The sequence below is a fragment of the Procambarus clarkii genome, chromosome 20 (genome assembly GCF_040958095.1).
Source record: "Procambarus clarkii isolate CNS0578487 chromosome 20, FALCON_Pclarkii_2.0, whole genome shotgun sequence".
In the NCBI taxonomy this organism is placed as follows: Eukaryota; Metazoa; Arthropoda; class Malacostraca; order Decapoda; family Cambaridae; genus Procambarus; species Procambarus clarkii.
The window spans coordinates 9,218,703-9,232,439 of NC_091169.1; the positions used below are offsets into that span (position 1 = coordinate 9,218,703).

The following is a 13,737-nucleotide window of genomic DNA, read 5'->3' on the forward strand; positions in this document are numbered from 1 at the left end:
AAAGGAAAGTGTGGTGGCTTCTACTGAACAGGAAGATAAAGGTAGTGACGGTGAAAGTGATGCGGGTGAACTGAATATAAGTTTTCTAACTGTCAAAATGAATGCCTTAGAAATTAATCGTGAGATAATGGAAAAAATTAGAAATAGAACGGGAAATAAAAGAGAAGGAAATGGAATGAAACGTTTGGAATTACAAGAAAGGAAAGAAGAGCGAGAAAGAGAAGAAAGAAGAGAGGGAGAAAGGGAAGAGCGAGAAAGAGAAGAACGAGAAAGACAAGGAAAAGAGAAGGAAATGGAAATGAAACGTTTGGAATTAGAGAAGAAAAGGAGAAGGAAAGACTAGACGAGTTAGAAGTGCTGCGATTAGGTGATTCAGAGGAAAACACAGGAAACAAGTAGTTTCGATCCGGTAAGAAATATAAAGATGGTACCAAAATTCAGCAAAAAGGAAGTTTTGAAATTCTTCGCTGCCTTCGAGAAGGTTGCTGCCTATTTGGATTGGCCAAAGGAGAATTTGGGCCATCATGATACAGTCCGTCTTGACTGGGAAGGCCCAAATCGCCTACTCCACGTTGTCCCTTGATGACTCCAGTGATTACGACAAGGTGAAGAAGGTAGTGCTCATGGCTTATCAGTTGGTGCCTGAAGCTTATAGGCAAAAGTTCAGGAACCTGAAGAAGACCTCGGAGCACACGTTCACCGAGTTTGCGAACATCAAGGAACGGCTTTTTCAGGAGTGGTGTGCATCTCGAAAGGTGAAGACGAAAGAACAACTCGAACAGCTCGTACTATTAGAAGACTTCGAGGAATGTCTGGCTGGAGATCTCAAGACATACCTAGAAGAACAGCAGGTAGAGACCTTGAGTGCGGCTGCCATTATGGCTGAAGAGTACATCCTTACTCGTAGATCCTCTACCAGGTATGTCCCGAAGAATTACCCACGTCTGTTTGGCAAATCTCGACCGGAAGAAGGAAGACCCGTCCCACAGAGTGCTTTGAAGACGCCCCCAGGTAGTCCCCGAAGGACTAGTCCTAGCAGTCCAAAATACCGTAGTCCAAGGAGGAACGTAGTGTGTTGGACTTGTGGGCAGAGAGGGCACATTGCTGCTATGTGCCGAGGCAGAAGAAGTAACAACCCACATAAGGAAGTAATGCTGATGGGTTGTGTGACACCACCAGTGGGAACCCAGTCTCTAATGACGAGTAGAGAAGGACCAGGCTTGTTTGCCCCGCACACTTCAGGCGGGTATGTAACGAGTGATCATACTGGTAGATCAGTTGTAGTACTCAGAGATAATGGAGCAGCCCAGTCCCTGATCGTGAGAGACTCGTTACCCAAGGGAGTGAGTGTAGACGGGAGACAAAAGGTTGTCCTAGTTGGGTTTCCTTTGACGCGGTATGTTGCCCCCTTAGAGCAAGTACACCTAGACTCACCCTACTTCAGTGGCACATGCACGTTGGCAGTAGTTGATACACTGCCTATAGCTGGGATAGACGTAGTACTAGGCAACGACTTGGCGATAGGTTGGAACAACGATCATCCCAAGATTGTGGACGAGCCAGCCGTAGGAGCAATAAGGTCTGAGGTGACAGCAGGAAACATTAATACCCAGGTACAGGCAGACGTGAAATTATATAACTTGTTTAATTCTCCCTCTACCCAACACATTGAGAACATTCCAACAGATTCAGTTGAATCTTCTCCCGACGAGAAACATGGGGGCTACAGGGACAGAAGCAACTGAGCAAGAAGAGAGACCTCATGTACAAGCACCACAGTTACCCAAAAGTCTGGAGCGACGGCACATAAGTACTTGCGGTATGGCGAGGTACTATATTGACTGAACCGGCCAGAGATTCCCCAGACGTCAGAGGTATGTGAGGTATGTGCGCAGGTTCTAGTGCCCTCTTTGATCCAAGCCAGGCTAACGGATATAGCCGGCTATGGATATTACAGGCTCATGAAAATTATTCCTCAGGGAGCCGGTCGGCCGCGCGGACAGCACACTGGACTTGTGATCCTGTGGTCCTGGTTTCGATCCCAGGCGCCGGCAAGAAACAATGGGCAGAGTTTCTTTCACCCTATACCCCTATTACCTAGCAGTAAAATAGGTACCTTGGTATTAGTCAGCTGTCACGGGCTGCTTCCTGGGGGTGGAGGCCTGGTCGAGGACCGGGCCGCGGGGACACTAAAAGCCCCGAAATCATCTCAAGATAACCTCAAGATAGCCAAATGTTTCTTGGCAGTATTTTGTATTATTTTCGTGTGTGTTCTAAGCAAGGACCAATGGACGAACCGTTAAATGATGACTCCTATGAACATTGTGGAGGCACCATGGTGAGACACAAAAGTTGTACGTTTATGTCAGGGTCCGTAAGTGGTGTTTCCTAGTGTCCCAGGGTACTGATGACGTGTCTGTATTCACAGAGTCGACGTGGGGTTGCTGTGATACGAGGACAGTTAGTCTACCCAGGGAACCCAAGGTCTCAGACTACACTAGTCTGCTTTACAGAAGCAGTGAGCCGCCGCCGGAGGAGAACTGTGAAGTGTTCTGCTGTCTGCCTGTAGAGTGGCAGTGACGGGATTCGCCGTATCCGGAGCTGGCTAACAGAAGAGACGACTGACTAAGTTGCTGAGGAGGAGAGTAACCAGCGAGTTACAAGAAGCTCCTGCCAGGTAACCCTCTGGTCACCTCACTGAGGTGACCAGAGGGTTACCTCAGTAACTAGTGTGGAGCGTTACCATAGTAACTAGTGTGGAGGGTCACTACAGTAACTAGTGTGGAGCGTTACCATAGTAAATACTGTGGAGGATCACCTCAGTAACTAGTGTGAAGGGTCACATCAGTATTTATTGTGAAGGGTCATCACAGTAACTAGTGTGGAGGGTCACCAAAGTAAGTTGTGTGCGGGTCACCTCAGTAACTACCTTAGCTTGAGGTGCTTCCGGGGCTTAGCGTCCCCGCGGCCCGGTCGTCGACCAGGGCCCCTGGTTGCTGGACTGATCAACCAGGCTGTTAGACGCGGCCGCTCGCAGCCTGACGTATGAGTAGTGTGTGGAAGGTTACCACAGTAACTAGTGTGGAGGTGTAACAAACTAGGCTGTTGTAAGAATTATCCAGAGTGGTTTATCGACAAAAGAGAATGGGAAGCTGAGCCCGCATGGTGACCTGGGAACCTGACCCCAGGGGAATTCGCGGTGGAAATAACCGACGCTTTGTTCATAGCTGCGTATAATGAACCATCCTATAGTATTCAGTAATTTAGAGAAAATTAGCCTTTATTCATTTTGCATTAAAATTGTATTGTATAATAGTACTGGATACAATATCAAGAGTATTCTAATTATTGAGTTTAAGTCACCATCAGTGACGTCACGAATCAGATCTAACTTGTAAGGCGGAGTGACCGGCGGTCATAGGTCATCAGGGTTGACAGGTCTACTATTTCTCAAAGTTCAATTAACCATTTTTGGGGGATCGGGAACAGCTCTGCCGTTAGATGTTTGTGTAATTTAATTTCAGTAAAATAATTCAACCAGTCTGGATCAATTCAGTACAAACAGAGGTTAATTGTTATAACTTAAACCTTGCTAGTAACTTGGTGAAACTTTGACTAGGCGGAAGGTTACAATGCTCTAGCCTGGGCTAGGCCAGACGAGGAAGAGATCAGTGTGGTCACGAGAGCAGCTGGGAGAGGTCAAACATCTTACCTCTCCCCGAGACCAGCCCAACATCTTTAGCTGGTAAAACATAGAGGTATAGTTGCTATGGTTATTTATAGAATAGTCTCATTGCCATTCAGGTCAAGTAGGGAGTGTTAAAGTGACAGGGAGTGAACATATTTAGATTTTGTTTTAGTTTTCTTTTAATAAATTAATTAAGTTAATAATTTGCATTTTTATTGTTTCCATTTGGTTATGTGTATACTTGTCCTGATCACGTGGTCCACACGAGGCAGAGTTGTATTGGGCGCCGATTCTAACATCGATTCTAACATCGAATCGGAATTCATCATCCCCATCTAATTAATTCCACACTCAAGTTTCCGAGGTTATAAACTACTAGTGGGGATCAAGCCCCAAGGTTGATTAATTAGCGTGATCGATCCAGACCTCGATCATTGCTCTGTGTTGCTGGTCTGGTGGTGGCAGCGTAGAGGCGACTCTAGGGTTTTGCTTAAAGCCTAGGTCACGTCATACTGGGTGTAGAATCCTAAGTCAGTCAATCGTCTTAGGACCACGTGGCGTGGAGTTGGCTTTGGTAAAAGTTTTGGAGTCCCTTGGTAGAGAATAAAAAGTAAGAATACGAGTAGAGGGAGTAGAAGGAAAGAGAAGTAGAGAGAGAACCCTAACCTGTGATACAATGGTGCACAGCGGTGGTTTCAACAATTTTGTTTGAAATTGTTGAAAGGCTCACGCGTCTAGCCGTTCGAACACGTGCGCGGATGCTAAGGAGACAGCCGCGGGCCAGGATTAGTCGTGCGCCTCACAACAGTGCGTTTGAGTGGGGATTGGCGAATCTTGGGTCATGCGGGCTGATATGATTAAGGTTTAGTTAGTAAGATTAGGCTGTTAAAATAGATTTATTGAAAAGGAGACCGCTCCGAGTTGATTGGACTGGGTACCATACTCGACCCATTGCAATTAATTCAGAGGTGTTGGGAGCCACCATACTCTCAACAGCAGTTCCTTGAGGGCTGTCGGGGCGGATATATCTGTGGGACGCCAGTAGATAGTCCGAGGGCGTTATTAGACGACCCAAAATGCTAGGAAAAACGGAAATCCGTGAAGGGCGTTGCGGCCTCCGAGGGACGGACTAGTAACCTACCTAGCAGCGATTCAACAACTAAGTGATCGCACACTTAGTGGAGGTTGAGTCGTCCCTAGTCATAATTGTTGCTGAAAGCTGCGTGTCGCTCTGTTGGAACCTAGATGGTCGAGGCCCCTAGGCTAGGTGTGGTACGGCGAGCCGGTAAGGGCAATTATAAGATTAAGTCGAGTGCATTTTTTAATTAAGTATACTTAAATTTATAAAGTAATTTCCGTTTATTTTCGTTGTTCTAGAGATTAATTTTTTTTTCCCTTACATTCAATCCCCGGTTAAAAAAATTTTTTTTATCAAAGTGTTTAGCATTTTCTTGCATATTAGGCTAAGTGCGTACATTGTTTTGTTATTCCCTGTTGTATTAGTCTAAGTCAGAGGCGTTGTTGCTAGAGTGTAGTTAAGCCTCTGGACTTAGGGCTATTGGTCGGTCACTATAGTAAGTGAAGGAGTTTAAGGGATAGTAAGTTGCGTGTAAATGTTATTTGTCCGTGGAATATTTCTAAGTATTTTGGGATAAGTTTTCGGCTAAGTCAACGTCGGAAAGTCGTTAACTGTAATTAATTTGTATTCGTGGGTCACGTATATGATCTGGGTGTCATTAGGATTCTCCAGTCGATGCGAGTGATATTTTTCTAGTTTTTACCAGTAAGACGGTAGAATTGCGTTTTTACACTTAGAATTCTGTTTTCAGTAGAAACGTAGGTGAAAAATTTTCTAAGTCCAGCTTGGGCTAGAATCTGACTTTTTGGCGAAATTCGAATTTTCATGTTTTGTATATATTCTGGGGCCAGTATTACCCTCTAGTGCGCGCAAGGGACGTAATTCTGTTCTGAAGCATTAAACAGTGATAATTACATTTTTGCCGAATTTAGTTATTTTTCGAGAAAATCGTGTTGTAATTTTGTCAGAGTCCATTTGTGGTGAAAATCTCGGATTTTGACGAAAATTCGAATTAGTGAGTGTTGAAACCGCCCGAGGTGTCAGTATTGTTCTGTATACAACGTCAGTATTAAATAATAACTTATTTATATCTGGAAACGAGAAACCCAAATTTTTGTGAATTAAAGGAGTTTTGTGATATTTGGGGTGATAGAAATTTTTTTCCCTCAGAGTCAGAAAAATTGGCAGAGTCCAGCAATTGAGTAAAAACGCAGTTTTTGATAAAAATTCAATCTTTGTTAAGCATATATATGTCCTGGGTGTCTATATTAATCGCTAGAGCGGTTTATTAACGTAAAACTAGTTATTTTCCTTCAGAACAAAAATTTTGATTTTTCAGCGTTTAAGCGAAAAAGCGCGGGACTTAGTTTTTTTTCAGCGCAGCTGGTCCCGCTCCATCAGTCATCAGTGGCCACGCGGCTCACTTCAAGCGCGTTTAGTATTCGAGTACAGTAAATATTCTTTATTAATCCATCACGAGTGCTGCGCGTTAGTTGCGTTATCATTTAAATTGTTTTATATAAATCTGATTCTTTAATTTTTTTTAACGTAAAGGACTTAGGTTTCAGCAATAGAACTGCGGGATATTTCACGGTCAGACACGAGTGCGGGGCAGACACTCATTCATTGGATTCACTTCAGCGATTCTCTCGATAAATCGGTGTATTTCCTACTTTGGGGATTTAGTAGTTGTTTCTTGGAAAAGAGTTGCGATTTTTTTTTTTTTATTATTATTTGGGTAAGATCACGGTTGTAGTGAGTCCGGGTCGAGGGTGCACTAAAGGGCAGTTTAGAAGAGACGTGGCACACCAGAAACCTCAGAAAATGTTTAAGCCAGACAGTGACCAGTCAGTAGGGACCAGTGGGAGTGGAAGTGTAGAGGATAGCACCTCTTCCGACACCACTGGGGACCGCTCAGGTAGCTCAACTGGCACCACAGGTGGGGTCAGTGGGACTGAAGCGACGAGTTCACGGGTTCTGCATGGGACTGGGCAGTCGAGGGTATCTTTCCATCCCAGTAGCGATACTATTATTGACATGAGTGGGGAGTCTTGCGAGGAGTCGTCCCATGAGTGGGGAGAGCCGTCTTGGGTTCCCCCACAAATAACATCGACGCCATGCCAGCAGGGCAGACAGGGGGCCTCAGTTAGTATGGCAGGACGTCCCACTTCGCTCGGTAGAGAACAGCAACCCGTTCAACGGGAAAATGAACAACCACACCAACAGCAGGAACTACCTAACATAACACCAATACCACAACACCTAGGTACACCTCATCCGTCACTACAACCACCCCAACCCCATCAATTCCCATACCAACCTCACCCTCAATTCCCATACCAACCCCATCCTCAATTCCCATACCCACCCCATCCTCAATTCCCATACCAACCCCATCCTCAGTTCCCATACCAACCCTTCCCCCAACCCCAGGCCACTCCATACCCATTCCAACCCCAGGCCACCCCATACCCATACCCATTCCAACCCCAGGCTAACCCATACCCATTCCAACCCCAGGCCACCCACGCCAAACCTCAACCCCAACCTCCATCCACACCCCAACCCGAGGCCACCCACACCATACCTCAGCCTCAGCCTCAGCCCCAACCTCAATCCACACCCCAACCCGCGGCCACCCACACCATACCTCAACCCCAACCTCCATCCACACCCCAACCCGAGGCCACCCACACCATACCTCAGCCCAAACCCCAACCTCAACCCAGTTCCCAACCCCAGGACCCACCCTATGCTAGTAGATCCGCGTCACATACACAGGGACTTGTGAGTCTGATTCCCAAGTTGACTCTGCCGACACTCAGAGGTAGGGAGTTGCCGCTTATTAAGGTGGAACGCAACCGCCAGGTGGAAGACTGGCTTTGTGAGATTAGTTCGATGCTGGAGGCTGTCCCAGAGGATAGATCGAAAATTATTCTCGCTATGGGGGCTTGCGTGGACGTAGCCGGTCCACTGGCGGGATTTACAGAGTTTCAGCACCTGACATCTTGGCCTCAGTTTGTCCAAGCGATTAGGGACAGATTCAAAGACAAGGTTTCAGAGGATGAGGCGTACTTTTATCTCGAGTCACTTAAGAGGGATGACCGAAGCACTGTCAAGGATTTCGGGTCAATATTAAAGAGAAGGGTTGACGACCTCACTAAGGAACTGGGGTTAGATTCGAGTCAGGCAGAGCAATTCGCTAAACAATTGTTCTGCAAAACGTTACCTTCTGATATGGGGCCATTGTTACTTGCGGGGAGAGCGGGTGCGAGTTATAAAGACCTAGTCCAACAGGCCGCCACAGCCCTAGACAGGCAGACGCGCGCAGGGACATCGGGCACTCAGTTGTCGCCATACGTAGAGGGGTAAGTAAAGGCGAGGGAGCCAAGCCGAGTCACTGTGGCGCGGGTTCATCAGGCAGGAAGCAGCCCTCAGCTGCAAGTTCGAGCCACCCTGCGCGGGGTGACAACAGAGATCCGCGGAGGTGTTACTCCTGCGGGATGCGTGGACATATACAGAGGGACTGTAAAGTCACTATTACGAGAGCATGAAAGCAGTCTCCTAGTGATGGTAGGCCTACTTTTGAGGTGAAAGTGGAAGGTGAGATTGACAGCTTTTGTTGATACAGGAAGCCAGGCAACGGTAATTAAAAAGTCAGCCTTCAGCAATTTTAAGTATGCACGTCTTCAACGTTGCGCAAAGACATTAACAGCAGTCAATGGGGAAAAGATTGAGATCGTAGGTCAAGGTACAGTTAATTTTGAGATTGATGGGGCATTGCAGCCTCACACATGTACGATCGTAGAGAACCTTGATTTTCCTGGTCACATCTTAATGGGAACTGATTTTCTGTCGCGATTTGATTATTCCTTGTCTGCTCAAAAAGGGGCTAGGAACTGCAGGTTGCAGTTGGGACAGACTTCCTACCCAGTGGAGATGATCGACCATCCTCCAGTTGTAGCTTCAATTAAGAGGAAGCTGAAATATAATGCGCACTATCCAAAATTGATTTTTAAGTCTCTTCCAGACACAGTTAAGAGGTCATGCGCATTGCATGCATTGACCAAACAGAGTTGCCCACCACATTCTGTTAAATTTATTAAAGTAGCCGTGGGACGTCACATACAACCAGGTACCACCCTTCAGGTGGCTGGGAGATGTGATAGTTTATTAATTCCTCATCACTTAGTTGTAGTGCTCGATAAAGGTGCACTCATTCCAGTTGTCAATCTTTCACATAAGACTTTTCGCTTCAGGGCAGGTGATAGGGTATCTCAGGGAACCATGGTGGAGGACACAGAAATCTTTCACCATGAGTCAGCTGAGACGCCAGCCGTCACTGCACAATGTAGTGCACTGAACATGTTGAACACTAAAACACCATCCAAAGTACAATACGAGACGAGAAATGTTGCACAGAATGTTGAGGAAGTGGAAAAATTAATTTCAGCACTTGATTTGCAACATGTTGCACAGGCGGATAGGAAGGCACTGAGAGGAGTTTTACGAAAATTCCCGAAATTGTTTGCGACAGAGGATGACCAGATTGGTCTCCTTGACAAGATCGAGCACACCATTCCAACTGGTGACCATTTGCCTGTGTACACAAGACAGTGGAGGTTGCCAGAACAGGCAAAGAACATTATCAGGGAGGAGTGCCAGAAAATGTTGAGACAGGGCGTGATAGAGCCTAGTACGTTACCATGGCTCTCTCCTGTTGTGCTAGTTCGGAAACCGGACGGTAGTTATCGTTTCTGTGTTGACTACCGGAAGGTGAACGAATTAACTAAGGGTGATGTGTATCCGTTGCCCCGAATACAGGAGATAATAGATCAATTTGGTGCTGCTAAGTATTTCTCAACTCTTGACGCAAAATCGGCGTATTGGGCGATTCCGGTGGCAGAACAGGATAGGGAAAAAACAGCATTCTCGGATGGCAGGCACACTTATCAATTCCGTAGGATGCCGTTTGGTTTAAAGACAGCGCCTTCGTCGTTTCAGAGGGCCATCAACTTTATCCTTAGTCCGGTACTGGGTAGGCATTCTTTAGCGTACCTGGATGATGTTGTGATATATTCCAGGACGTTTGAGGAACACCTACAGGACTTGACTGAGACTTTGAAGTTGTTAGATCAGGCAGGTTTCAGGCTGAATGTTCAGAAGTGCACCCTGGCGGCTCAGAAATTCAAATTTCTGGGGTTCCAGGTGTGCCCAGACGGTATCCGACCTGACCCAGATTCTTGCCGCGCCATTGCTGACATGCCTACTCCAAGGACAGCAAAGGACGTGCGTAGGTTTTTGGGGGCGGCCGGATATTGAAGGTTTCGCTGGCATTTCAGCACCCCTGACTGATCTGACAAAGAAAAATGCAAAGTTTGTGTGGAAATCTGAACATGACGAGGCCTATCGCAAACTGAAAGACCAACTAATCACGACACCGGTATTGGCTATTCCTGATTTTGAGAAAGAGTGGGAAGTGCACACTGACGCCAGCGGTATTGCTATTGGCGGGTGCTTAATTCAGCGAGATGCGGATAATTTACCCCATCCAGTAGCCTATTTCAGTAGGAAGGTCAAAGGACCTGAAGTTCGCTATTCAGCTACGGATCGGGAGGCACTGGCAGTAGTAGAATCAGTTAGGTATTTCGAGCCTTACCTATTTCAGCGGCATTTTGTAATCTACACAGACCATCGAGCGTTAACACACACATTTAAAAAGCGAACGAAATGCCCACGAATGTCACGCTGGTCTCACGAACTTTCGGCCCACTCATTCCAGATCTTGTACAAGCCTGGTCCAGCACATGTTGTGCCAGACACGCTAAGTAGAAATATAGCGGCAGTGCAGATTAATGAAAATATTGAAACCATTCCATCGGATAAAATGAGAGAATACCAGATGAGCGAGCCTAGATGGAAAGAAATTATTGAGTATTTAGAGGGAGGAAAATACCCGAAAAAGAAAAAGAATTTACCTATTCATGATTTTGAAATGAAACAGGGCGTCCTGTATTATGTTAATAGCCAGAATGATAGGGCAGTATTTCAGCTAGTTATTCCGGACGCGTTGCGGTCATCAGCGTTAAAGCTTGCGCATGCTTCAAAAATTGCAGGGCATCCGGGGATCTTTAAAACGCACTTAAAAGCAAAGTCTCTATTTTATTTTCCAGGATTACTTTCTGAGGTAATCAATTTCGTGAAGTCGTGCCCTCGTTGCCAGAGGAGGAAAGGCACCCTTAAGGTACAAGCCCCACTTCAGGAATTTCCTGAAATTCGTGAACCGTTAGATCGTGTGGGGGCCGATCTGATTGATTTACACCACAGTCATTCAGGTAACAGATATGTGTTGGTGCTAGTTGACCATCTGTCTAGATACACTACACTAGTTGCATTACCTCAGAAGGATTCTCGTACGGTTGCAGATGCGTTCTTGCGTAGGTTCGTTACTGTATTCGGACCTCCTAAAGTTTTAGTCTCTGACCGGGGTCAAGAATTCAATGGGAATATATTTAGAGAAGTTTGTAAGATTTTAGAGACAACTTCGGCTTTTACAACGGCCTACCACCCACAAGCAAACGGAATGACGGAACGGACTAATCGTTCAGTCAAGGATATGCTTGCAATCCTGGCTGAACATGATGCAAACACCTGGGATGAACACCTACCCTATGTTCAGTTCGCCTTGAATACATCCACCAATCAATTAACACCCAACCACTTCATTTATTTACTGGTAATTCATGCAATTTCCCCTCAGGTCTGCTTAACAGACATAATGTTGCATACGGGGAGGACTATCCTTCAGAGGTCCTTGGTAAAATGAGAAATGCATGGAATATTGCAGCTGAAGCGTCCAAGAAGGCACGGACTCGGTATGCTCATTTTTATGACAAGAAAGTGCGCCCTCTTGAGTTGAAGGAAGGAAGCCTCGTATTGAGAGTGAATGAGGCTGCGCCCGCCAATCAGAGCAGGAAACTAGCTCCGAGGTGGCGAGGACCATATAGAGTAATTAAAAGGGCGGGGCCGGTTAATCTTGTTATAAAAGGAGTGTTCGAGGACCAGGTGGAAAGGACAATTCATGTAAATAAATTGAAACATTATCATGCCAGAGAGGAATTAGAACTGCCTTCAGCGGGTCTAGTTCCTGACTCAGCAGTGCTGACTCATGGCTTCACCGACGAGTCAGAAGATGAGGATGACCCTCTGTCATCGCTCATCAGTAGTCAGGTGCAGTCTCGCCACCCTATGGTGACGAGATCTCGCGCTGTACAGTAAAGTAACTTCCTTGGTTAGTATAATTTAGTATTCATTAGATTTTCCTGTAAAGGCAATGAGGTGTACTATGTCTATACTTGACTCAGGTAGCAACTTTTACCGTGCTCTCGGGTTCCACCCCCACCAATCCCAGAGTATATCTATGCTTCCGCTGTGTTGTGTCTGTCTGTTCCCAGGTCTGATTGGTACACCGACCCAGTTGTTCCAGCCACACGTGAACCCTTGTCTGTAAAGACCGAGGGGGGAGGCACGTTACACAAAGCCCTCCCCCCACCAGACCCAGTAACCCATACATCAGTTACTTTGGGGATAAGTGACTGTCCAAGAGTCACCCGGCCGACGCCTCACGTCACTAACCAGGTTGTCAGGGCCAGCGAGCTGTCCACATTATAGCAGTCACCGGAGGTGCCATACAACGCCGGGGTAGCTGTCTCGAGATCACCACTACCCACCTGCTGCGTCATCAAGACTGCAGCCATTCCAGCAGTGTTGGAGGAGAGGTCAAGAAATGGAAAGCACGTAGCAGTACTCAAGAATTTCGCCGGAAGATTAATGATTACGTCATCTGAAGTAACAAGAAAGCGGAAGTAAGGCGGTCACAGGTGGAAGGCACGGTTTCCCTACAGAGTACCGGGACTCGCCAATAGAAGGTCGCAAAATTGTTTCCTTTGGCCTAAAGTCGGCGGTACGAGGGTATACACAGTTGGTGTTTACGGCCTAGTAACCTGGTGACATCAAGAAACGCCGGAGATGACGTGAGCAATGATGGAAGACGAGATTCACCTGTTCTGCAAACAAGCAACCCGCCTCTACGACCTTCTAACATCACTCCTGCTAAGAGACACCGTTGGTACATCCAGTCCTGCTCTGCTGTGGTCATCTGCGACGTCAAGTTTAACATCAAGACTGCCGTGTGAACTGTGATTGATATGAAGGCGTGTGGACTGTCGAGAGCAAGATTAATGGCCGAAGTAACAGTATTCTACAGCTGTCACTTGGCACTCAGCTCTACTACACTCTGTCGTCATTCAGGAGTACCGGATGGGAGTACAAGAGGACCAGGTATTGATGTCTACACATGGGGAGAAGCAAGATCGACACCGTCATCGTCAGCGACTACATTCAGCATCCAGCAGCATCGATTTTTTTTCTCGTTTACTCAATATGAACAATTGATACAAACAACAAAGTTGGCTCTAAACATCTGTGTAAAAGAATATCTGGACACTTTTGTTTAAATGTTGAAAAACAGAGTTAGAATCACAATACTTTTTAAATGTTGAAAAACAGATTTAAAATAATTCTGGTATAATATATGAAAATTTTACTCTATAAATTGGTCAGTAATCAAAATCGAAGCCCCTGTGTAATTGTCTCAGCCCAGAACAAACGGTTATGGAAAATTATGTTGTGCTATTTTTTTTGCAGAATGTTTGAACACAGGAGAGGCGGACCAATATAAACATTGACACTTCTAGTGAGTGAGAACACTTGGCTGTACAGTCAGCTGAAACCTGTGATATAGTATAGGAATTTTTTTTTTTTTTAGATACATGTAATAAACGTTAGGTGTGTTCCTTAACATGTCAAGGTTGACATTGATGGGGAGTGGTTAGTACACGGATGTGAGCTTGATAGTTTCATAGTACGCTCCCGGATGACTGAAAGTTCAGTCTGACGTTATAACTTTAAT

General features: G+C 46.0%; 1 protein-coding gene across 1 annotated transcript; it reads left to right on the plus strand.

The window, feature by feature from the left end:
* Window positions 1–524: 524 nt before the first annotated feature.
* On the plus strand, window positions 525–1,745 carry LOC138366684 (uncharacterized). The gene has a single exon (XM_069327950.1). It carries the CDS (start codon window positions 525–527, stop codon window positions 1,743–1,745), a length of 1,221 nt encoding a protein of 406 aa, XP_069184051.1.
* Window positions 1,746–13,737: the final 11,992 nt, after the last annotated feature.